The following is a 22,756-nucleotide window of genomic DNA, read 5'->3' as shown; positions in this document are numbered from 1 at the left end:
CTTTGCTGAAGAAATGCTGGCAGATGTTATGTAATTTGCTCAAAACCACACAGTAGGTGGTGGCAGAGTTGGGATTTAACCTAGGCCTTTTGGTCCCAGAGGTTTTGCCTGTAACCTCTACATGTACTGTCTTCCAATAAAGGATAAGGTTAAAATCACTTGAAATTCTGTTTTTCAGAGCTAATCCTGTTAATGTTTTGTTACCTATCTGCTACGCTTTTTCTTTGGTGTGTGAATCATACGTGTGTGTGTGTGTGTGTATAACTTTTATTTTCCAAAGTAGAAGCTCACTATACATAACTTGCTTTTTGCCCCCCAATTTTTTCCTCCTCAAGAAAAGTAGATAATTTTTAATGGCTGCAATAGTTTTTTTTTTTTGTTTTTGGTTTTTGGTATGAAAGCACCATAGTTTAACCAATCTTTTATCATTGGCTATTTCTGTGTTTTTTTTTCTTAATTCTCACCCAAGGATATTTTTCCACTGATTTTTTAAACAGAGTGAAGGGATGGAGGGAGGGAGGGAGAGAGAGAGAGAGAAACATTAATGTGAGAGAAACACATTGATAGGTTACCTCCTGCACAACCCTGACTGGGACCAGGCATCGAACCTGAAACCCAGGTACGTGCCCTTGACCAGAATAGAACCCACGACCCTTCCGTCTGTGAGCCGATGCTCTAATCACTGAGAAAAAACAGCCAGGGCTATTTCTATTTCTTTAGTATTATAAGCAAGACTCTTTTTAAAGATAAGTTATATTTATTGGGGCAACATTGGTTAATAACATTATATAAGTTTCAGGTATACAGTTTTAAAATACATTATCTGTATATTGCATTATGTGCTCACCACTCAAAGCCTAGTCTCCTTCTGTCACCATATATTTGACCCCCTTTATCCTATTTATTCCCCCCTCACCCCCACCGTTCCCTTCTGGTAACCACCATACTGTTGTCTGTGTCTATAAGTTTATTGTTTCTTCATTTGTTGCTTTCTGTTTTATATCCCACATATGAGTGAAATAATATGCTTCTTATCCTTTACTGTCTGACTTATTTCACTTAGCATGATACTCTCAAGATCTATCCATGTTGTCACAAATGACAGTAATTCATCATTTTTTTATGACTTAGTAGTATTCCATTGTATATAGGTACCACATCTTCTTTATCCAATTATTTATTGATGGACACTTAGGTTGTTTCCATGTCTTGGCTATTGTGAGTAATGCTGCAGGGAACATAGGGGTACATATATCTTTATGAATAAGCGTTTTAACATTTTTTAGGTAGATATCTAGAAGAGGATTGCTGGGTCATATGGTAGCTCTAGTCTTAATGTTTTTGAGGAACCTCCATACTGTTTTCTGTAGTAACTGCACGAATTTACATTCCCTGCAGCAGTGTTCGAGGTTCCAGTTTCTCCACATCCTCTCCAACACTTGTTATTTCTTGTCTTATTAATAATAGACATTCTAATAAGTGTGAGATGGTATCTCATTGTGGTTTTGATTTGTATTTCCCTTATAGCTAGTGTAGTTGAGCACCTTTTCATTTATTTGTTGGCCATCTGTATGTCTTCTTAGGAAGTGCCAGATCCTCTGCTCATTTTTAATTGGATTATTTTGTTGTTGAATTATATGAGTTCTTTATATATTTTGGTTATTATCCCCTTATCAGAGGTATCGTTTACAAATGTCTTCTCCCATTTGGCTGGTTGCCTTTTTGTATTGTTGATGGTTTCCTTTGCTGTGCAGAAACTTTTTAGTTTGATGTTGTCCGTTCATTTATTTTTGCTTTACTTTACCTTGGTTTTTGGGGTCAAGTTCACAAAAACCCCTCTGAGATCAAGGTCCTTAAGTTTATAAGCAAGACTTTTTGGTAAATTTTTGTAAAGATATTTATGCTCTTTTTTTTTTCGTTTTCTTTTTATGGTAGTAAATTTGTAGGCATGCAAATGCTGGGTCAAAAGGCAGGCATGTTTCAAGTTTTTTAATGCTGATGGCTTGGGTCTGCTGCAAAGACTGGTGTGCCTGGTTCCCTTACCCTCATTGGCAATGGGCATTGTCTACCTTTTAACCTCTGCTGGTCTATTCAGCGGTGAAAAGTGATTTCTCTTTGTTATTTTTATTTGCATCTTTTTTCTTTTCTTCTCCTCCTTTTCTTCTTGAGGAACTTCAAAGTAGACTTTGCTGTCACTGCTCTGATGCAATTGCTTGTATCAAGATCACCAGTCACCTCCATGTCACTAAATCTCATCCTCATCTCACTTGCCTTAGGGATTGGTTTTCAGGACATGACACCCTAGTCGTTTTCTGTCTATCTTCCTGGTCACACATTTTCCGTCTTCTTTGCTGGTTTACTTCTTGCCAGTCTGAAAACTGTAGCGTACCCAAGTTGGCTTAGTTCTGTGTCTACTTGCTAATTTATATCGCTTTCTTTCAAGATCTGATTTGGTATTGAGGCAGGTTAGTAAGAAGCTAGGAAAATTCCTTGGCAAATGGAATGGGGAAACTGAGACAGACAACTAAACAGAGGATAGAGCAATGTATAGCCAGCTTACAAAGATCTTATCTTATCACAAGATCTTATCTTCCCTAACCAAGAACAGTTAGGAATAAATGGTTTACATGTTCCAGACCATGCCAGGGCAGACATGCCTTGGTCCTGGTCTCTTTATGGTGACATTCTTTGAAGGTGAAACTGACCAGAGAATGACCCTGATCCCCCTATACACTCATTTTGATACATCAGAATATCAAAGGACACACCTGGAAAGCTTATGAATATTCTATTGAGATCTTCCCCTGAGAATGCCCCTAAAATTCCTGCCTTTAGGAAACACATAAAACCCCTTAAGACAAGGACCAGGTGGGTGCTCTACCTTGAGCATGCTCATACCTTTCCCCCACTTCTTTTCTCATGTATCTTTGCTTTCTTTTTCCTAAGCTCTAAAGTTTCCCAGGAGACTCGCAACCAAGAGAGCAGAGGGCAGTGGCAGCTCGTCCTAGGCTAACTCCCTGAACCTGTCACCAATGGCCCTCCTTTTGCCTCTGTAACTTGTTTCCTGAGTCCATGCAGCCCAGCTGACTCACTTCTGCCTCTGTGACTCTCTTTCTAAAGGACCAAGGCAGTCTTTAGGATTGACTCTTTTTCTTACATTTCCAAAGGGCCAAGGCTGCTCTGCCTAGGCTCACTCCTGTTATGATCTTGCCTCTTCTATCTTAAGCCCTTTGTTTTACTGTCCCCAGCTTTAATAAACATACTCTCAAAATCACCTGGGCTTGTGTTATGGAATCTTTTCTACATGAAGTTAAGAACCCACACATTCCAGACTGTGCTGGGACAGACCCACCTTGTTCCTGGTCCCTTTCTGGTGACAGTGTCATGACCTTAAAATTGGTTTGTACACTTATCACTCACAACCTGGGCCTCCCCCAGCTTTCTCTGCCTCTGGCAATGGTGATCCTCTATTGCTCAGACTAAAAACCGTAGTGTCCTCCTTGATGTCATTCTTTCTGTTACAACCCACATCCAGTCTGTCAGCAAGTGCTGCCTGTATTACCTTCAAGATATGTTTGAGGATCTGACCATTTCTTACCATGACTGTTCCTATTACCCATGTCCAAGTCACTGTTACTTTTCTTTTCTTTTTCTTTTTTTGTTCAGATAGAGTGGGAGGGAGAGAGAGAGAGAGAAGCATTGACGTGAAAGGGACACATCGAGTGGTTGCCACCCACATGACCCAACCAGGGCTGGGAACAAACTGCAGCCGAGGTACGTGCCCTTAGCGGGAACCAAACCCCGGTCTCTCTGGACCACAGGCCGACACTCTAACCGCCGAGCGAAACCGGCCAGGGTGTCACTGTTACTTTTCAACGGCTAGGAGGCAGTGGCCCCCAAAATGGTCTCCCTGCACCTGCCTTCATCTCGCTACAGTATATTTTTGACCAGGAGCTAGAATAATCCAAATTGTAATTCAGATAATATTACTGATTTATTATGGAAATCATTACCTCCAATGATTTCCCATCATATTAGGGGTAAAAAGTAATCTTCTTTCCTAACAGGCCTATAAGACCCTCCGTTATCTCTGTCACCTCTCTGTTGCCTTATCTCAACCATTTTCCTTCCCTCTCCAAACCCCTCCTGGCCCTCCTTAACGTTCCTCCACCCACTACTGCTCTTTTTTTTTTTTTTTTTTTAAATATGTTTTTATTGATTTGAGAGAGAGAGAGAAACATCAATGTGAGAGAGAAACATTGATCTGCTTCCTCCTGCATGCACCTGTAACAAGGATCAAACTTGCAACCAAGGCCGGTGCCCTGACTGGGAATCAAACCAGCGACCTTTTGGTGCATGTGATGCTTAACCAACTTAGCCACACCGGCTGGTACCACTGCTGCTCTGGCTTCAGGGCCCTTGCACTGGCCTTACTTCTTTCTAAAATACTCTTCTCCATGTGTCCTCATGGCTTGCTCCTTCACCCTCTTCTAGTCTACCCAGATGTCACCTCAGTAAGGCCTTCCCTGACCAGATTGTTTTTAAAAAGAATGTACAATTCAGTGCTTTTTGAAAAAATTACCAAGTCATACAACATCACCATGAACTTTCCTATCACCCCAGTAGGATCCCTCATACCCATTTATAGTTCATTCCCATTCCCATTCCTACCCCCAGCCTCTTGCAACCACAAATCTGCTTTCTGTGTGTGTAGATTTATATTTTCTGGTCATTTCATACAAATGCAATCATAGCAATATATGGCCTTGACCAGACTATCTTAATTGCAACTCCTCCCTATTCAACATTTCCTGTTTCCTCCCCCTGACTTATATTCTTTTATAGCAGTATTCCCATATAATACTACATTTTTGTTTATTCATCTCACTTATTGCCCTCTACAATGAGAATGTAAGCTTCATGGGAACAGGCACTGTTTAACTTTTGTTCTCTCACGGGCATCCCTCCACTCTGAGCCTAGAACACATAGAAGACACATATATAATATATGATATGATATAATAGAATACAATATAATGTAATATGATATAAAAGTGGTATATTATATTGAATTAGATTAGTGAGGTGAATGTCTTTTCTTGAGTTAGGTGTTTTGTCAGTCCCGTGGCTCACCTCTGAGGCAGAGCTGGGACCAGGGCAGTGCGGGGAGGCCACTCTGGGGAGCCATTGGGCTGAGTCTGTCCCAGCCTCCAAATGTAGTAAGCCTTTGTTTCATTTACCCCCATCCATTTGTAGTTACATCAGTGACTACTGTTTTCTTGATTGGCACCAGATGCCAGGCGTTGGGATTTAAACAGTCTTTAATAGTCTCTGAAAAGCTCTCTCTGTGTTGCTTTCCATCGCCCTGCACCTCAGGCAGATACAGCCAAGCCAGAACCTCAAGGAATTCCCAAAGAAGCCAAAAGCCACCCCTCCCCGACCCCAGTGCCCAGCTTCTCAGAGTTACAGCTGGACCCAGTTCTCAGCTTTAGTGTCAGTGGAGAGCTGTTTGAAAGAAAAGGTCCTTTTAGCCAGGAGTCTCAAAAGTAAACACACAGGCCCTGCAACGAATGTGAAAACAGACCTGCTTTCTGTGTTGCCGGCTGAGAGGCTGCCTTGTGAAAGCTTGCTTGAAGAAAGAAGAAAAGCTTTCTGTCAGGAATCCCTTTCCCTGCACATGGCTGCCTCTGTGTAGCCTGGGGTTTACTGCTACCTCTGGAGTATTCCTTAAATGTATCAGCTTTGAAAGTTGGTCAGCCCCATGGGAACACATATTTGAGCACGGTGATTCCACCCCTCCAGACATGAATGCGGGCCAAGGCTGTTCCCCCTTTCTAGAAGTATATCATGACATTTTGCATTTTAGTCTATTGTAAGTGGTCAAGACATCTTTTTCCTCTTTTCTTGTTTTCCTTTTTTAGGTGTAAGAATTTCTGAATGTTGGACCAGAGTTTTGTGTGAGAGGAACTTTTCATCTTCTCTATAGGCCTTAGGATTGTGAGATCTGACGGAGCAGGGGAAGGTTATGAAGTTTGTTTACCAGCATCACACAGTGAACCCCTGTGAGCCCCGAGCTGGATCCTGAGATGCAGTGGTGAACAGGCTGACAGTCCAGGGATTTAGGATCTAGAGAGGAAGGCGGAGGGATGTTAAACAGATAATTGGTGCAAACGGTTCCAGTTGTTGTGACAGATGGGGCGGGGAAAGTGCGGGATGCTCTGGGAATATGTCACTGGGGACTTAACCTAGCCTAGGGTAGGGGATGTCAAGGAAGGCTTGCTGGAGGAAGTGACACCAGGACTCCAGGAGGATGAGAAGGGGTTGGCCAGGCCAACAGGGGAAAAGCACTCCAGGCAGAACAGCAAGCATGTGGGAAGCTTTGAGGCAGGAATGAGCTTGGTGCAGTAGAGGTTACGCAGAGAGGCCCCTGGGGGCAGCCAGGTCTGGTGAGTGACAGCTGCTCAAGATGATAACCAAAAGTGGCAGGGAGGAGGTACCTGGGTACCTGGGCAGTGTTGGCTAATAGAAATAACGTGGACCACATATATAATTGCAGATTTTTTAGTAGCCACATGTAAAAAAGTAAAAACCAAACAGGTGGAATTAGTTTTGATAATAGATTTATTTAGCCCAATATATCTAAAATACTATCATTTTAATATAGAATCAATATAAAGAAAATAGTTAATGAGCTACTTTACATCCTTTTTTTTTTTTGGTATCATGTCTTTAAAGACTTGGTGTGTCACTTACACTTATAGCACGTCTCTGTGCGGACCGGCCACATTCTTAGTGCTCAGTGGCCACGTGTGGCTTGTGGCCCCCACACTGGGCACTCACTGCAGGTCCAGAAGGTTAAGTTACTCAAGGAAGACTTGGGAAACTTTTTATCCAAATTGGATTGTTGTTAATTTAGGACTGTACTGTTTGTACATTTCTAGAAATTTCTTCCATTCCTTGTAAGCCTGTCCATAGGGTGCTGTGCCGTCTCCTTGAGGACCTGAACTATTTTCGATCAGTTTCATAGCATTCAGTTTCTAAACTGACAGCTGCTGTGGGCATGACATGGTGGCCTTGCACACAGCCTAGAATTGGTGACAGGAAAATGAGACTTGCTAGGATATGAGCTGTTTCCTTGCCGTTGCAAAACAACAACAGCAACAACAAAACAAAACACAACCCCGAACCCTGAAACATTTCATCTGATGTTTGCGCCTCTGCTTTGTGCCATCCATTTGAGAGTGGCTCCCGCTTGATTGCCCATTCCAGCCTCCCAGGTTCTCCCAGGGGGGACGCTGCAGCTGCTGGAATCGTGTTAAGATCAAACCTCACTTATCTCATTCGAGTGTTTTATTTTCCCTTTTCCTTTGGTCTCTCAGGATTCTAGGAGTATTTTTCTTAGAGTAGGAGATTTATTCTTGTAGGACAGTGGTATGTCGAGAGGGAAAACCCTCCTGGCCCAGAGTAGGAACGCCACATCCACTAGCGGTATAGTTAGTGGCACCTTTAGGTACAAAGTGGGAATTTTCACCTTAGTGTCAGGTCTGGCTTGGGTTGGGGGATGCTGTTTATTACGTGCAGGATAGCAAGCCACACATTTCTCAGAATGTGATGTCTGTGTCTTCCATCCCTCTCTTAATTAATGTTTATTTGCATGTGTATTAATGAATTCATTCTCTTGGAGGGCCATATTAAAGTAAAGGCTGAACATGCCCATCCCTCATTCCTAAAACCTTCCTCAATGGAACATTGTTTCTGTATATATTTTAAAATATTTGTGGAATACATTAAGGAAAAAATTCAAGGTCCCAATTTCTGGGTTTAGGATGAAGCCAGTTTTGCAAACGTAGTTTATACGTGTGTATCTGTGCTAGTGTTTGCAGGTATGTGACTCCCTCTAAAGTTGTCCGTGGTGAACTATGTCATGGGAAAGAGATTTGGCATGTGTGTGTTTATAGGGAAGGTGTCATATTTTACCTTTCTGTATTGTTTTAATTCTTATAATGAGCATGTTATTATTTTTTAAAAATTAAGTTAATATTTATTGTGATGGTAACATATAGCATAAATGGGACAAAATTTTTAAACTTTTTGTTATGGAAAATTTCAAACAAATAAAAGTAGAGAGAATAGTGTAATGAACTATCCTGTACCATTACCCACTTTTTTTTTTAAAGTTGTTTTTTTTTTATCCTCACCCGAGGACATTTTTCGTACAGATAGAGTGGGAGGGAGAGAGAGGAAGAGAGAGAGAGAGAGAAACATCAATGTGAAAGGGACATGTCGAGTGGCTGCCACCCACACGACCAATCAGGGCTGGGGACAAACTGCAACCGAGGTACATGCCCTTAGCGGGAACCGAACCCGGGTCTCTCCGGACTGCAGGCGGATGCTCTAACCACTGAGCCAAACCGACCAGGGCCCATTACCCACTTTTAACAGTGATCAGCACACGTCCAGTTGTCTTTCATCTTTAGCCCCCACTTTTTGGGGGTGTATTTGAAAGCCCATCTTAGATATCGTGTCATTTCAGTTGTAAACATTAACTTATATATGTCTAACTGATATGGAAATTAAGAAAAAAATGCATCCACTATGCAGATAATGGAAATTAAAAAATAAAATCTATGTTTCATAATCTAACTTCACAAACACAATATATTATTTTTCTCTGGTTCATTTATTTCTTTGCCCCTTTACCTGTTTTTAGAGGGTTTTAACAATAGGGTGCATTTGTCCCGGCCGATTTGGCTCAGCGGTTAGGGCGTCCACTGAGACCCGGGTTCGGTTCCCGTTAAGGGTGTGTACCTCGGTTGCAGTTTCTCCCCGGCCCTGGTTGGTTGTGGCCCTGGCTGGTCATGCAGGTGGCGACCATTTTTTGTTCAGGTAGAGTGGGAGGGAGAGCGAGGAAGAGAGAGAGAGAGAAACATCAATGTGAAAGGGACACATAGAGTGGCTGCCACCTGCACAACCATCCAGGGACAAATTGCAACCGAGGTACGCGCCCTTAGTGGAACCAAACCCGAGTCTCTCTGGACTGCAGGCCGACGCCCTAACCACTGAGCCAAACCGGCCAGGGCTATGTTCTCTTTTTTTTTTTTGTTAACATTGTAACATGAATAATTTTCCATGTTCTCGTATACTGTCATGGTCATTAGTCCCAATCTTAATGTGGCATGTTTCACTGACCTGAAATTGTAATTTTTTTAAAGCCAGTTTTTAAAAAAGAGAACTTTTTAAAAAGCAGAACCTTAATCATAAAAATTTTCTCTTAGCAGAGCTCCTACATTTTGCTATTCAAAGACCTTTTAAAAGAAGGTTTGTTCATTGAAAGCCTGCCTCTGTTGGGTTTATAAACATGGCTTTGATCCTGTACAGCCGGGAGAGGTGGCTTGATCCTGAGGTTCCCTGAGGGCACATAGAATGGATGAGCTATTATAGTGGGCCCTGTAGGAATAGCTGTTAATGGGTGATGAAGACTTTCTCTCCCCTTGGGGAAGAGGACCTCTATTAACAAGGCAGCAGCAAGTGATATGAATTGACAGTTTATTTTAAAGATTTAACTTTACCAGATCTGTATTTATTTCCCCTAAATTACTTTAAAAGTTTTGAAAAATATGCTACAGCTTGACAAACAGATTTACCAAGACACATTAAGGCCTTTTGTATCCTGTGTTAAAGGGACCCCTTCGTTCATTCAGGAGAGACTCTTTGTCTGCAATGCACCTTATTAGGTGGATGACTGTGATGAATAGCCAATTCTGAAGTGTGCAGGCATGTGCACTTTTTTTTGTAAGTGAAAACGTGCGTAGCTGTATAGGCCTGTATAGATCACTGGGACCCTGAGTCAAGAGAAATAAGGACAATCATGATTGACTAGTCTGTCATGTACGGAAATGAGGATGCACATGCCTAATCTCTCCTGCCTCTTTCCTGTGGAAGGAGGGAGCTGTGTCTTCTTCCCATGAGGAAGGGTAGACTCTCCGTCCATGCTTTGGAACCCATTCTTTCCTGACTTCTCAGAAATCCTTTCTTATTTTCCTGCGGCCTCTCTGACTGTTCTTTCTCCTTTGCAAGGTCATCTTCATCTGTTTACTAATAACTGTGAGAGTTTCCTACCATTCTGTCCTCTTCTGTGATCGCATTCCCATCTGTTCTTCCTCTTTATGCATAACCACCACATGCAGGTAACCTACAGATTTGAAACTCCAGCCTATGCCCTGGCTGGTTTGGCTCAGGGTTAGAGCATTGGCCCGAGGACCAATGAGTTGCAGGTTCGATTCCGCGACAAGGGCACGTACCTCAGTTTCGGTTCGTCCCTGGCCCTGGTAGGGTTATGCAGGAGGCAGCCAGTTGATGTGGCTCTATCACATCGATGTTTCTCTCTGTCTCCCTTCCCCCCTCTCACTCTATCTGTTAAGTAGAAGAATATCCTTGAGTAAGGTATAAAAAAAAGAAAGAAACTTCAGCCTAGACCTTTCTTTCCTCTGAGCTCCAGACCCACATACCTGACTACTGGTTTGCTGTTTCCTCATGGATGTCAGGAGCACCTCAAAATCAATGTGTCCTGCCCTGGCTGGTTTGGCTCAGCAGTTAGAGTGTCAGCCTGCGGTCCGGAGAGACCCGGGTTCGGTTCCCGCTAAGGGCACGTACCTCGGTTGCAGTTTGTCCCTGGCCCGGTTCGGTCGTGTGGGTGGCAGCCACTCGATGTGTTCCTTTCATGTCGATGTTTCTCTCTCTCTCTCTCTGTTCCTCTCTCTCCCTCCCACTCTACCTGAACAGAAAATGGAAAAATGTCCTCGGGTGAGGATTTAAAAAAAAAAAAAAATCAATGTGTCCTAATCTGAACTCCTCACCTCTTCCCCAGTCTTGGTCCTCTGCCAGTGTTCCATATTTCAATGCAGAGATCCTCCATTTGTCCAGTTAAGTAAGTTAGAAACCCAGGATTCATCTATGGGACCTCCACCCCTTTGCTAATCTATTTTCAGGTTCTCTTGGTTTTTACTTTTGCAAGTCTGCTCACTTCTTTCATCTCCATCTCTACTGCCCTGTCCTTTCCTGCGGCCTCCTGTCTGCTCTGCCTCTATCTACCCTTACTTTTGTCTGTTCTGCAGACACAGAGTAGATCTTGTCACACCTTGATTAAAAACCCATAAGTACTATGCTGCTGCTCTTAGAGTAGAGAAAAACTCGTCAACATGGCAGGACCACTGCCATTATACTGTCTCACCACTGTGTAGATCTCCTATCCCATTTGGATTACATTCCTTCTGAGCCCCACTCATCGCTGTTCAGTTTCCTGAAAGCATCCAGCTCATTGTGCCACAGTGCCTTTTCACATGGTATTTCCTCTCCCTGTAATGGCCCTCCTCCCCCAACCTGCTAGCTGTCTGCCTGAAACTTCAGATCCCCAGTTGAATAGTCAGTTCCTCAGGAAACGTTCCCTGATGCCATGAACAGGTCAGTTATCCAGCTGTTCATGGGACCTAGATCTCTTACATGCACTCTGTTTCATAGTTGTAAGTTTACATTTCCTTGTGAGATGATTTACTTACTTCTCTTTCTCCAACTGACTTGTGAGGTTCCTGGAAGCAGAGACTATGTCTATATTCATTTCTCATTATAACTCAGCATCTAGCACAGTGTCAGGCAGATAGTAGGCAACCAGAAAACGCTTCTTGAATAAATGAATAAGAAAGACATAGAAAAGGAAAAGTTTACAAACCAGCTTTGTAAAAGGAAGCTATCTGCTCTGGAGGAGTTAATGCAACCTCCAGTAGACCAAGCTCTAATTTGGAGATGATTAAGGGTAGACCCTCCCAGCAGCAGCACACAGAAGAGGCTTCAAGACCAAGGTAGACTCTTCCTTACATTCTGTGTTCTGGGAGGACCCTGCCAGGGTGGGGGATCCTGTGAGTGATGGGGGCTGAGGGGAGGTGGGGTGAAGCAGAATCAACATTGGTCCCCCAACAAGCATTCCAGTGTTTACCACCTGATGTTAGCTTGGTAGAAAAGACTTTCTCTTGTTAGGCTCTGGGCAAGGTGGGAAGCCAAGGAGACATTATAACAGTAAATCCTGGAAGCTTCTGGCTTTCTTTACTGTAGAGGGAACGTGAAAGAACGTTCTCTTTAAACCTGGAGTAGACTCCAGCCTGTGTGTGTCTGAGTTATGGGGGACCGGGGAATGGAAAAGAGACTGTTGACTCTCTGCCCTTTTGGAATTTCCTCCGTTCAGTTCCTCTATGGCCCAGTGTTTCATAGCGATGTGTAGAATGAACACTGACCTGTTAATGAATGCCCTGCTTATGTTCACTTTCTTTTGATGGGCCTATGGGATTGAGGGCAGAGGGAGGCAGGAAGAAGGAGGTTTGTTTGTTCCACTGAACAGCTCTGTTAAAGCCAAATCAATCCCATCTTCATCAGGCTTCTGACACTCTCAACCTAGGAGTACTTGGTCTTCCTTAAAAGTATCCTACTTAAAAAAAAAATAGTATCCTACTTTTGTGTCTTGTTTTATTTTCCTGAAATTTCCAGGTAAATCCTTAAATTTGTATTTTGAGTTAGGAAGAAAAAAATTATTTTTTTTCTATTAAAGGTGTGTGTACATGCATGTATCTTTTGGTGATGTGGGAGCAGGGAGGGACAGTGGTGACAAAAGATTCTAAAGTAGAAGGTTCTTTCATTCACTGCCGTGAAGCTGTCCAGGCAGGAGTTCTGGACTTCATAAAGGGATTGCACTGTTACAGTGGCACAGTTTGGCATTTATGGTTTATGTAGTTTTTTTTCTTTTGTTGGAACAAGGAAGGCAACCTCCATGCCCCATTTATCTATACTTATTAGTACCAGACGCAGAAAGCATGAAAAAGTCCAAGTCAAGAAAGGGAAAAAGTAACTCTTAGAAAAATATTAGTCATTCTTGTTGCACGTAACAGCTCTTCCCAATAGGAAATTATTAACCTGAAGCAACTTGCAAATCTGAGGCTTTGAAGTAAGGAAAAATAAGGGTAGGAGTTATTCCCTAAGCATCTTGATGGGTATACTTTCTGCCCTTTTGTGTTTCAAATTGTATATGTAAAGCTGAATTCTTGTAAGATTTTTAGTTAGTTTACAGTCATGTTTGTGCCTAGAGTGTGCTGGATTTTGAAAATTAAACTATTATAGAATATATCAAGGATACAAAAAAGTAGAAAGAATAGTCCATGAAGCTCTACATGCCTGCTACCCAGCTCCACAGCCATGTGAGGAATGGCTGTTCCTGCTTCATCTAACTGGATTATTTCACATGAATCCCAGACATGTTTCACCTACAAATATTTTAGCATGTATCGCTAAAAGACAAGGATTCGTAAAAACCATAACTGTAGCCCTGGCCAGTTTAGCTCAGTGGTTAGAACATTGGCCCACGGGCCAATGAGTCTCGGGTTCAATTCTGGTCAAGGGCATGTACCTTGGTGCGATTCATCCCTGTCCTGGTTGGGGTTGTGCTGGAGGCAGCCACTCGATGTGTCCCTCTCCTGTTGATGTTTCTCTCCCTCTCTCCCTCTCTCCCTCTCTCCCTCTCTCCCACTCTCCCTCTCTCCCTCTCTCCCTCTCTCCCACTCTCCCTCTCTCCCACTCTCCCTCTCTCCCTCTCTCCCTCTCTCCCTCTCTCCCACTCTCCCACTCTCCCTCTCTCCCTCTCTCCCACTCTCCCACTCTCCCTCTCTCCCTCTCTCCCTCTTTCCCTCTCTCCCACTCTCCCACTCTCCCTCTCTCCCTCTCTCCCTCTCTCCCACTCTATCTGAACAAAAATGGAAAAATGTCCTTGGGTGAGGATTAAAAAAACAAACAAACAAAAAAACCATACCTGTAATACCAATTTCATTCCTAAAAAACTTAATGGTAATTATTTTAATATCATTCCATCAGATTTTTTTTTAAACAAAGATGCCTTTATTTTATATTTCTTGATGATTAATGAGGTTAAACAATTTTTTTTATATTGATTGACCATTTTACCATTTTTTTTATCCTCATCCGAGGACATTTTTTCATTTTTTGTTCAGATAGAGTGGGAGGGAGAGAGAGGAAAAGAGAGAGAGAGAAACATCGATGTGAAAGGGACACATTGAGTGGTTGCCACCCCCACAACCCAACCAGGGCCGGGGACAAACTGCAAACGAGGTACGTGCTCTTAGCGGGTACTGAACCCAGGTCTCTACGGACGCAGGCCAACGCTCTAACTGCTGAGCCAAACCGGCCAGGGCATTCCGTCAGATTTTATATTTCCCCAGTTGTCTTATAATTTTTTCCCCACCATTGGTGTATTTGAATCAGGATCCAAACAAGAGTGATTTGTCTCCTAAGTCTCTTTTAACTGATGGGTTCTCCTTTTTCTTGTCCCTTGAAATTTTTGTTGTGGGAGAAACTGGACAGTTTGTCCTATAGTTTCCCACATTTTGAATTTTGCTGAATTGTGGTTTAACATATTCCTCTGTCCCTTTGTGTTTCCTGTAAACTCATAGGTAGATCAGAGGCTTGATCTGATGTGGGTTCTCTTTTTTATTCCTTTTTGATGAGGTGGTATGTGATTCCATCCAGGAGACACCTAATGTCTGCTTGTCTCTTAGTATGCCAGCTTTTGAAGGAGTCTTCTGGCATGGTCCTTGAGATTTTCTAAATTTGTTTCCCCTAGATCCTAATATCCAGCCCTACCTCTGTCTATTGACCTCCATAAAGCAGCATTACAAAGTATTGGTTACCCGTGGGTACTTAGAACAGAACAGAAGGGCACAGTCCCATAACTGAAGAAGTGTGTTTGCTGATTGTTGAAGTTAGCATGAGCTCAGGACTTTGGCTTTCTTGGTGGAACTAAAGCTTCTCGCCAGCGGAATATTTTCATTATATATGTTCCATTTGGTTGTAATTGAATCTGACTTCCTCTATCCATGCTCTAAGTTGGCTCTTTTTCAGCCCCTGCCTATGATCGCCCAAAGCTTTGATTCTACGAGACTGGTGGGCCTGTGGGGCCTGGCTGATGTGCTTGGTGGGGGTCATGGCTCTTTACTAATATGTGTTAGGAAGGAAGCCAAGGTAGAGTCTCCCTTAGGCACCCTATTCCCAGAAGACACTGCCATCGCCTTGGCCCAAGTCACCATCTGCTTCTACTTGGACTATTGCAGTGACCTACTTGGTCTTTTCTTCAGCCCTTGCTCCTCCTGCAGCTGGAATGATTGTGTTACAATGGGAGTCATGTCCTTTCCTTGATCAGAACCCTGTAGTGGGCTCCGATCTCATTCAGAGTAAACCTCACAGACCTTGCTAGAGCTCCAAGACCTTCCTTGTGGGCTCTGGTTAGTGGGTGTCCTCATCTCTTGCTCTTCTCTTCCCTCATCCCCTCCAGCCACACCAATCTCCTTGTCATTCCTCACACCTGCTAGGCATGCTCTCACCTGGAGCCTCTGTGCTTCCTTCTCTCTGCCTAGAATATTCTTCTTCCAGATACCTACATGGCTCCCCTGCCTCATCCTTCTCCAAGTAGTCTTTGCTCAGTAGTCTTCTTTCCAGTGAGACTTTCTCACTACTCCACACCCTCCTCCCACCTCTGGCACTCTCCATCCTCTTGCCTCATTTCATTTTTCCTACTGCATTTGTAACCTCCTAACAGATTATGCAATTTACTTTTAAAAAAACCATTGCTTATTGACCATTTCTCCCAACCAGAAATAAACAGCCTGGAGCACAGATTCTTTGTTTTGTTCTTGTTGAGTCTCCGCGACTAGAATAGTAGGTGTGAGCTGCTGGACCACAGAGCAGGGCCAAGGAGGCTGAGAGTAGCTGGTGAGCTTCCTGTACTAAATCTGATTCTAGTTAAGGAAATCGACCTACTACACCTGTTTTTTCATCGGTTTCTTGATTTTTGAGCAGTGCCTCAAAAGGCCGTATAGTAGGAAGACATGCTTGAAGAGAAAGGCCCTTTGTAGAGTTGTCAGCGTGGCTGTGGTGAAACCCGAGGGCCCCGAGGCAAGGTGGCTTGCACTGCTATTTATAGCTAAGATTCCAGTATATGTTTTCCAGCCACACTTGCTCCTTTCAGCCTCCCCTCTACGCTCCAGTCTGTCACTCAATTAGCTAATGGCTCCCTTAGTCCCATTATGCATTGTAGGGCTCCCCTGGCTCAGCTATTTTTTTTTAAAGAGAATAATGGGGTGTTCTGTTCTCAGAGGTTTAATTTTTTAATAGCCTTTCCAATTAAATGAAAACCTTTTTCCAAGTTTTTATTATGAAATTTTCTAACATACAAAAGATTGGAAAGAGTAACACAATGAACACCCAGATGCCCTCCACTTAGATCCAACCCTTTTTAACGTTTTGCCACATTTCTTTAACCAATGTGTGTGCGCCTGTGGCTGTGTGCATTTTTCCTGAACCATTTGAAGGTACATTGCAGGTATCAGGCACTGTAGTCCTGAAACTTCAGCCCACTCTCCTGTGACACCACTGCAGACTAGCGCGGACGCCATCCTAATCTCGCGAATCTCACAAGAGTAAGAATGTTATATATAAATCGTAGTACCATTCTTGAACCTAAGAAAATTAACTGTAATTTCAAACATTATTTAATATCCAGTCTGGTTGCAGATTCCCCCAAGAATATTTTTTTCAAGCCAGGGGTTAGTCAGAATTCACGCATTGCATTCAGGTTATATTTCTTTAAATCTAGAAGAATCTCGCCCTGGCCAGTTTGGCTCAGTGGTTAGAGCGTCGGCCTGTGGTCCAGAGAGACCCGGGTTCGGTTCCCGCTGGGGGCGCGTATCTCGGTTGCAGTTTGTCCCCGGCCCTGGTTGGTCGTGTGGGTGGCAGCCACTTGATGTGTCCCTTTCGCGTCGATGTTTCTCTCTTTCTCTCCCTCCCACTCTACCTGAACAAAGAATGGAAAAATGTCCTTAGGTGAGGAAAAAAAAAAATCTAGAAGAATCTCTTTCTCACCCCCTACCCCAACCTATTTCTTAAAAAAACAAAAAGAAACATTTTATAAATTGAATTTTTGAAGACATCGGGATAATTACTGTCCAGATGTCCCATATTCTGGATCTGTCTGTTGGCTTCCAAATGGTATAATTGAATTTGTTTCTCTGTCCCCTAATTTGATGTACTAAGGAGGAGGTTGGAGCCTTGGTTGGGTTCAGGCCAAATGCTTTAGGCAAGAAGACTTTAAAGGTGGTGTGTACTTCCAGGGCAGCACACCAGGAAGTATGGGGGTCGGGTCGTCTCGCTCCCAGTGACACTCAGTTTGATCTGGAAGTCAGAGGTCTCTCTGATTCCCTTTTTAGTAAATAGAACAGTGGAGAGTTATGGTCTCAAACGTTTTATGTAAAGAAGAAAGACCTCCCCACCACTACTGGCTCTTTTTGAACGTCAAACTTGTCTCCAAGTGATGCAAGCTAACCTCTGACCTAAAATATATAATGGTTCATCCCCATGGTGCTTATGTGGCTTTCCTTGGAAGAATTTGTGGAGTTTGTTGCCTGAACCTGAAAAAGGCTCGGAAAGGTCAAAAGAAGAGTGACTGATTATACAATGAATAAGTTAGACCATGAGAAATCAGAACTGTTCAGCCTAAAAACAAGAAAGTCAACAGGGAGATAATAAAAAATGACAGCTTATTAGCAACTTACTGGGCACTGTTTTATTCTTTGCAAATGTCCTCTGAAAAATGTGCTCTTGCTGCTCTGTTACATAAGGCGACCGATGGTCACATTAAGTAATTTGTGTGATGCTGCACAGCTACTAGGTAGTAGAACTGAGATTGAACCCAGTCTACCTGGCTGGCACCTGCCCTCCACCTCTGTGCTGTACTCCCTGCTGGGGGCTTAGGCTCAGGATCTCAGAATAGTTGAGTAGGGAGACATTCCTTGACTTTTTTTTTTTTTTGTAAACAGTGATAAACACTTATTATCTCATGGTTTTGGTGGATCAGGATTTGGGAGTGGCTTTAGCTGGGAGTCTGGCCTGGGGTCTCTCATGAAGTTGCAATTGATTTGTTGGCTGGGCTGCAGACATCTGAAGGCTAGACCGGGGCTGGGGGCATTACTCCCAGGATGGCTCATTTGCCTGGTTGGAGAGTGGTGGTGGTGGTTATAAGGCCTCAGCCCCCCCCCCCCCCCCCAACACACACACTCCTAGACTTCTGAAGGAACTTGTTTTCACATTACAATTGTTATTTTATGGAAATCTTTGTAACTCACCAAACGCCTTAGTGAAACTGACTGAAAATAGCAATGGACTCAGAAAGATTTGGAGAGATCCATCACAGGGAAGAGAGGTTAAGGAAAGGAAGAGATGCTAGGAGAACTTGAAAACCTGAAGGATAACTTGTTTCTACTTTGTTATCATAGATCCTTGAATTGATCCAGACTTGTTTTGCTAAGTTCTTAAAGGGCTGTGTCTGTTTCTTAGAGAGATTTGGAGTAGGCCTTTTAGTCGGGGGAGGTGTTTCTAGGAAGTGCTCATGGAGATACTTATTTTTACATACCCTGCCTTGTTCTGGAAAACCAATGAGATGGCTTATAATAATACAGTAGCAACTAAGAGATAAAATTAAGTGGTGGGTGGGGAGGGAGGTTGTAGTATGTGGCGTTTTCATAGTCTGGCTTTGTAAGATGTGGGAAAGGCATGGAAGGACTGTACACCCCGTGGAAATCCTCAGAATCATTGCTCTCTTGGTAATTGTTGAACGGCCCTGAGCAGTAACTGGATGGAAGCTATTCAGTGTGGCCAAGTTTGGTAGTGGGGGTTGGGGTGTGTGTAGCAGTTTCCAGCCCACCTGGGGTCAGGGGCTTCTGCCTTATGCCAGTTTGTTTTGTTTTCCTGCTGTGGTTTCCCAGCTCTTCTTGTTCTCCCCAGTGTCCTGAGGACAGTGTGGACCTGAGCTGCCTTCCCACTCAGTCACAGAGCCAGGTGTCTGCTGGGCCTCCTTCCGGGACTAGCTCAGGGTCCTGTGACCGTGGGGCTGACTGACTTGCTTGTAATGAACTTATATTGTTTAAAAACTTTTTGTTATTTCAAAGTGAAACATTTTCAGTGTTGAAAATAAAAAACAACAATACCTTTAACACAAATAAGAAAAGAATAAGCCCCTGAAATTGTTCATGTAGAGATGACTCCTGATGACATTTCCTCAGGGTCACCTGACCTGTTTCTTTTCTTTTTGCCACTGTTCTTTATATGGGTGTGTGTGTGTGTGGGGGGGGGGGGGGGTGCTGCTTGAAAGAACGACTTTCTTCCTCTATATGCCTTAAGTATCTCTCTCTTTTTCTTATAGACCTGCAAGTATAAACAAACAAATAAGTAGTGTAGAAATTATGTAGTGAACCAATAATCTAAAATGTCTAGAAAAGAAAGAGTACAGACTTCCCCACCAGCCTCATACAACTAATGACTATTAGACCTGTTCCTTCCCATTCTTTTTTCTATGCCACAAAACAGATTTGAAGATGCAGAAAAATGTTGCCACAAGAGCCAGAGTAGGCGAAGTGGGAGCTTCTAACTTACAGAATCTTAACTTCGGGTGCATTTTCTTTCTTCCATCCATGTTGCCTTTTGTGTCCAACAGTGGAGAACACACAGCTGACCCTGAACCTGCAGACGGAGAACAAAGGCGGTGTTGTCTCAGGCGGTGAGCTGACAATTTTCCTGGACGGGCCGACTGTTGATCTGGGAAGCGTGCCTAATGGCAGTGCTGTGACAGACGGTGAGTGCTGCCCTGCTCCCCGGAGGGGGGAAGGGAGGTGCCCAGAGTTTGGTTCTCTACCAGGTCCCTGGGTTTGGGTATGACTCAACTAGCCCTGGCCCATAGCTAGCCCTGATTCTTTTTAGCATCCTGATCATATACTGATAAAAATCATGACATGATTTTATAAAGGACAAAAATATATTTCAAGTGTTTGTAAGTGTATTGTTTGGTTTGAGAGGAAAGAAAAACATCTTTTCATCCCACATGGGCTTTGGAAAATAAAATGTCTTTTTTTTTTTTCTTTTCTTTGGTATTTTGTTCAGATAGAGTGGGAGGGAGAGAGAGAGAGAAACATTGACGTGAAAGGGACACATCGAGTGGTTGCCACCCACACAACCAAACCAGGGTTGGGGACAAACCACAACCGAGGTACGTGCCCTTAGCGGGAACCGAACCTGGGTCTCTCTGGACCGCAGGTCGATGCTCTAACCGGTGAGCAAAGCTGGCCAGGGCTAAAATGTCTTTATTAAATGTTACTTGGGCCCATTTTTCTTCATCCCAATACACTTAACCTTCCTGGGGAGCTTGAGGGTGTCTTTCATGAGGTGGTATTGGTTGGGAAAGGGCATGCTGTGTCTTATACATTCATACTAGCAAGACACAGGCAGAAGCAGGGAATCTGAACAGTGTTTCCCGCTCTGCCCTGAATGGAGGCCGTTGTTTTTTTGTTTTGTTATCTAAGTCTGAATTAGTCACCTTTGGATCTAGCAGAAATTATTTATGAAGTCAGAGATGGGTTGGTTTTCGCTATAGTTTTTCTCGTTAAATGTGATGTAATTAAGGTACTTTCCAGGCTTGAAACAGGCTTTCTATAGTTTCAATGGGTGAAATATGACCTGTTATTCAAGGGTACTTGGTGAATGGTTGGACCTTGACTTGAGAATCCTCCCTCAACTGGCCTGACTGGTGCTTGGAGAAAAACAGCACATATATAGATAATTGAACAACTAGTATGTGCTCCATCTTGGGCCAGGTGCTAGCCAGATGCCTGGGGCAAAACTCGCTTGGTGTCTCCTCCCAGGAGCTTATAATTTACTTGGTGGGAGCAAGGGATACTAGACGTCAAACGAGTAAACACAAATAATTGTGTAGCTGTAATTGTGACAAAAGCTGTGAAGGGAAGGTAGTGGGTTGTGTGAGATTATCATACTTTAGGGAATCTCATGTAAATTGGGATGAGGGGCAGGGAAAGTTCCTCTGAGGAAGTTGAGACCTACTGGAGTATGAAGAGTTTAGACAGGCCGCAGAGGGGGTGTGAGTAAAGGGGTGGCTGAGTCAGAGGTAGAGGGGTCCCATATGCAAAGGCTCTGAAGTGGGAGTGAGCTTGGCCTGTGGTGGGAACAGAGGTGGCCACAGTGGCTGGATCGTGGGGAGCAAGGAGAGGGGTGGGAGGTGAGGCCGCAGAGGCAGATCGGCTCAGATCACACAGCCTCGAAAGCCTTGGTGAGGATTTGAACCCATCTTTTTTTTTGGCAGAATTTTATGGTTTTATTAACACAAATACAATGTGTACACAGTCTGTCTATTCATTTTCTTCGCTGCGCAGCCTGGCATTGGGATTGGTGACTCTGATGGCCAGCTGGGCTGCTCTTTCCACAATGGCTTTGCGGTTCTTTGAGGAGACGTTGTGAGCAATCTCAGCACAGTAAGATTTGTTGCACATCAGCAGCACTTCAAGCTCCTTGACATTGTGGACTAGAAACTTACAAAAGCCACTGGGCAGCATGTGTTTTGTTTTCTTGTTGCTCCCATAACCAATGTTGGGCATCAAGATCTGGCCCTTGAATCTTCTGTGAACCCTATTGTCAGTACCTCTAGGTTTTCGCCAGTTCCGCTTAATTTTGACATATCGGTCTGACTGGTGCCGGATGAATTTCTTGGTCCTCTTTTTGACAATCTTGGGTTTCACAAGGGGTCTGAGGGCAGCCATGGTGCCAAGTAGAAGATTGCTGCCAACTTGAATCTCATCTTAAGAAGGAGGAAGCTGTTGAAAGGCTTTTAGCAGAAGAGTATCATGATTTGATTTTTTTTTTTTTATCCTCACCCGAGGACATTTTTCCATTTTTTTAAAAACATTTTTTTTCCTTTATTGATTTTAGAAAGAGAGGAAGTGAGATAGAAATATCGATGAGAGAGAACATCGATTGGCCACCTCCTGCATGCTCCCCAGTGGGGATCTGGCCCACAGCCCGGGCATGTGTCGCAACTGGGAATCAAACTGGCAACCTCTTGGTACATGGGTCAATGCCCAACCAGTGACCCACACTGGCTGGACCATTTTTCCATTTTTTGTTCAGATAGAGTGGGAGGGAGGGAGGGAGAAGAAGAGAGAGAGAAAGAGAGAGAAACATCAACATGAAAGGGACACATCGAGTGGCTGCCTCCCTCACGACCCAACCAGGGCCGGGACAAACTGCAACTGAGGTACATGCCCTTAGTGGGAACTGAACCTGGGTCTCTGTGGACCGCAGGCTGATGCTCTAACTGCTGAGCCAAACTGGCCAGGGCATGATTTGATTTTTTTTTTTATCCTCACCTGAGGATATTTTTCCATTTTTTTTGTACAGATAGAGTGGGAGGGAGAGAGAGGAAGGGAGAGAGAGAGAGAAACATCGACATGAAGGGACACATCGAGTGGCTGCCACCCGCACGACCAACCAGGGCCGGGGACAAACTGCAACCGAAGTACGTGCCCTTAGCGGGAACCGAACCCGGGTCTCTCTGGACCGCAGGCCGACGCTCTAACCGCTGAGCCAAACTGGCCAGGGCCATGATTTGATTTTTAATTGAATCAGATTTGGCTTTAAAAAATATATTTTTTATTTATTTTTATTTTTTATTTTTATCCTCAACCGAGGACACCTTTCCATTTTTTGTTCAGATAGAGTGGGAGGGAGAGAGAGAGGAAGAGAGAGAGAGAAACATTGACATGAAAGAGACACATTGACTGGTTGCCACCCGCACGACCCCAACCAGGGCTGG

General features: G+C 43.7%; 2 protein-coding genes across 3 annotated transcripts in view; one reads left to right on the top strand and one right to left on the bottom strand.

The window, feature by feature from the left end:
- WWP2 (WW domain containing E3 ubiquitin protein ligase 2) overlaps window positions 1–22,756 on the top strand; it is a 176,505-nt gene that overhangs the window by 63,468 nt on the left and 90,281 nt on the right. For both annotated transcript variants that reach the window (XM_036275724.1, XM_036275725.1), the window contains one exon: window positions 19,595–19,732. In XM_036275724.1, the coding sequence (XP_036131617.1) occupies window positions 19,595–19,732 (138 nt within the window). The remainder of the gene's footprint in view (window positions 1–19,594; window positions 19,733–22,756) is intronic.
- Window positions 21,253–21,726, bottom strand: LOC118639355 (60S ribosomal protein L32-like). The gene has a single exon (XM_036275727.1). It carries the CDS (start codon window positions 21,702–21,704, stop codon window positions 21,297–21,299), a length of 408 nt encoding a protein of 135 aa, XP_036131620.1. The 5' UTR covers window positions 21,705–21,726; the 3' UTR covers window positions 21,253–21,296.

Source organism: Molossus molossus, unplaced genomic scaffold, assembly GCF_014108415.1.
Source record: "Molossus molossus isolate mMolMol1 unplaced genomic scaffold, mMolMol1.p scaffold_m16_p_21, whole genome shotgun sequence".
NCBI lineage: Eukaryota > Metazoa > Chordata > Mammalia > Chiroptera > Molossidae > Molossus > Molossus molossus.
This window is presented reverse-complemented; position numbering and strand designations above follow the sequence as displayed.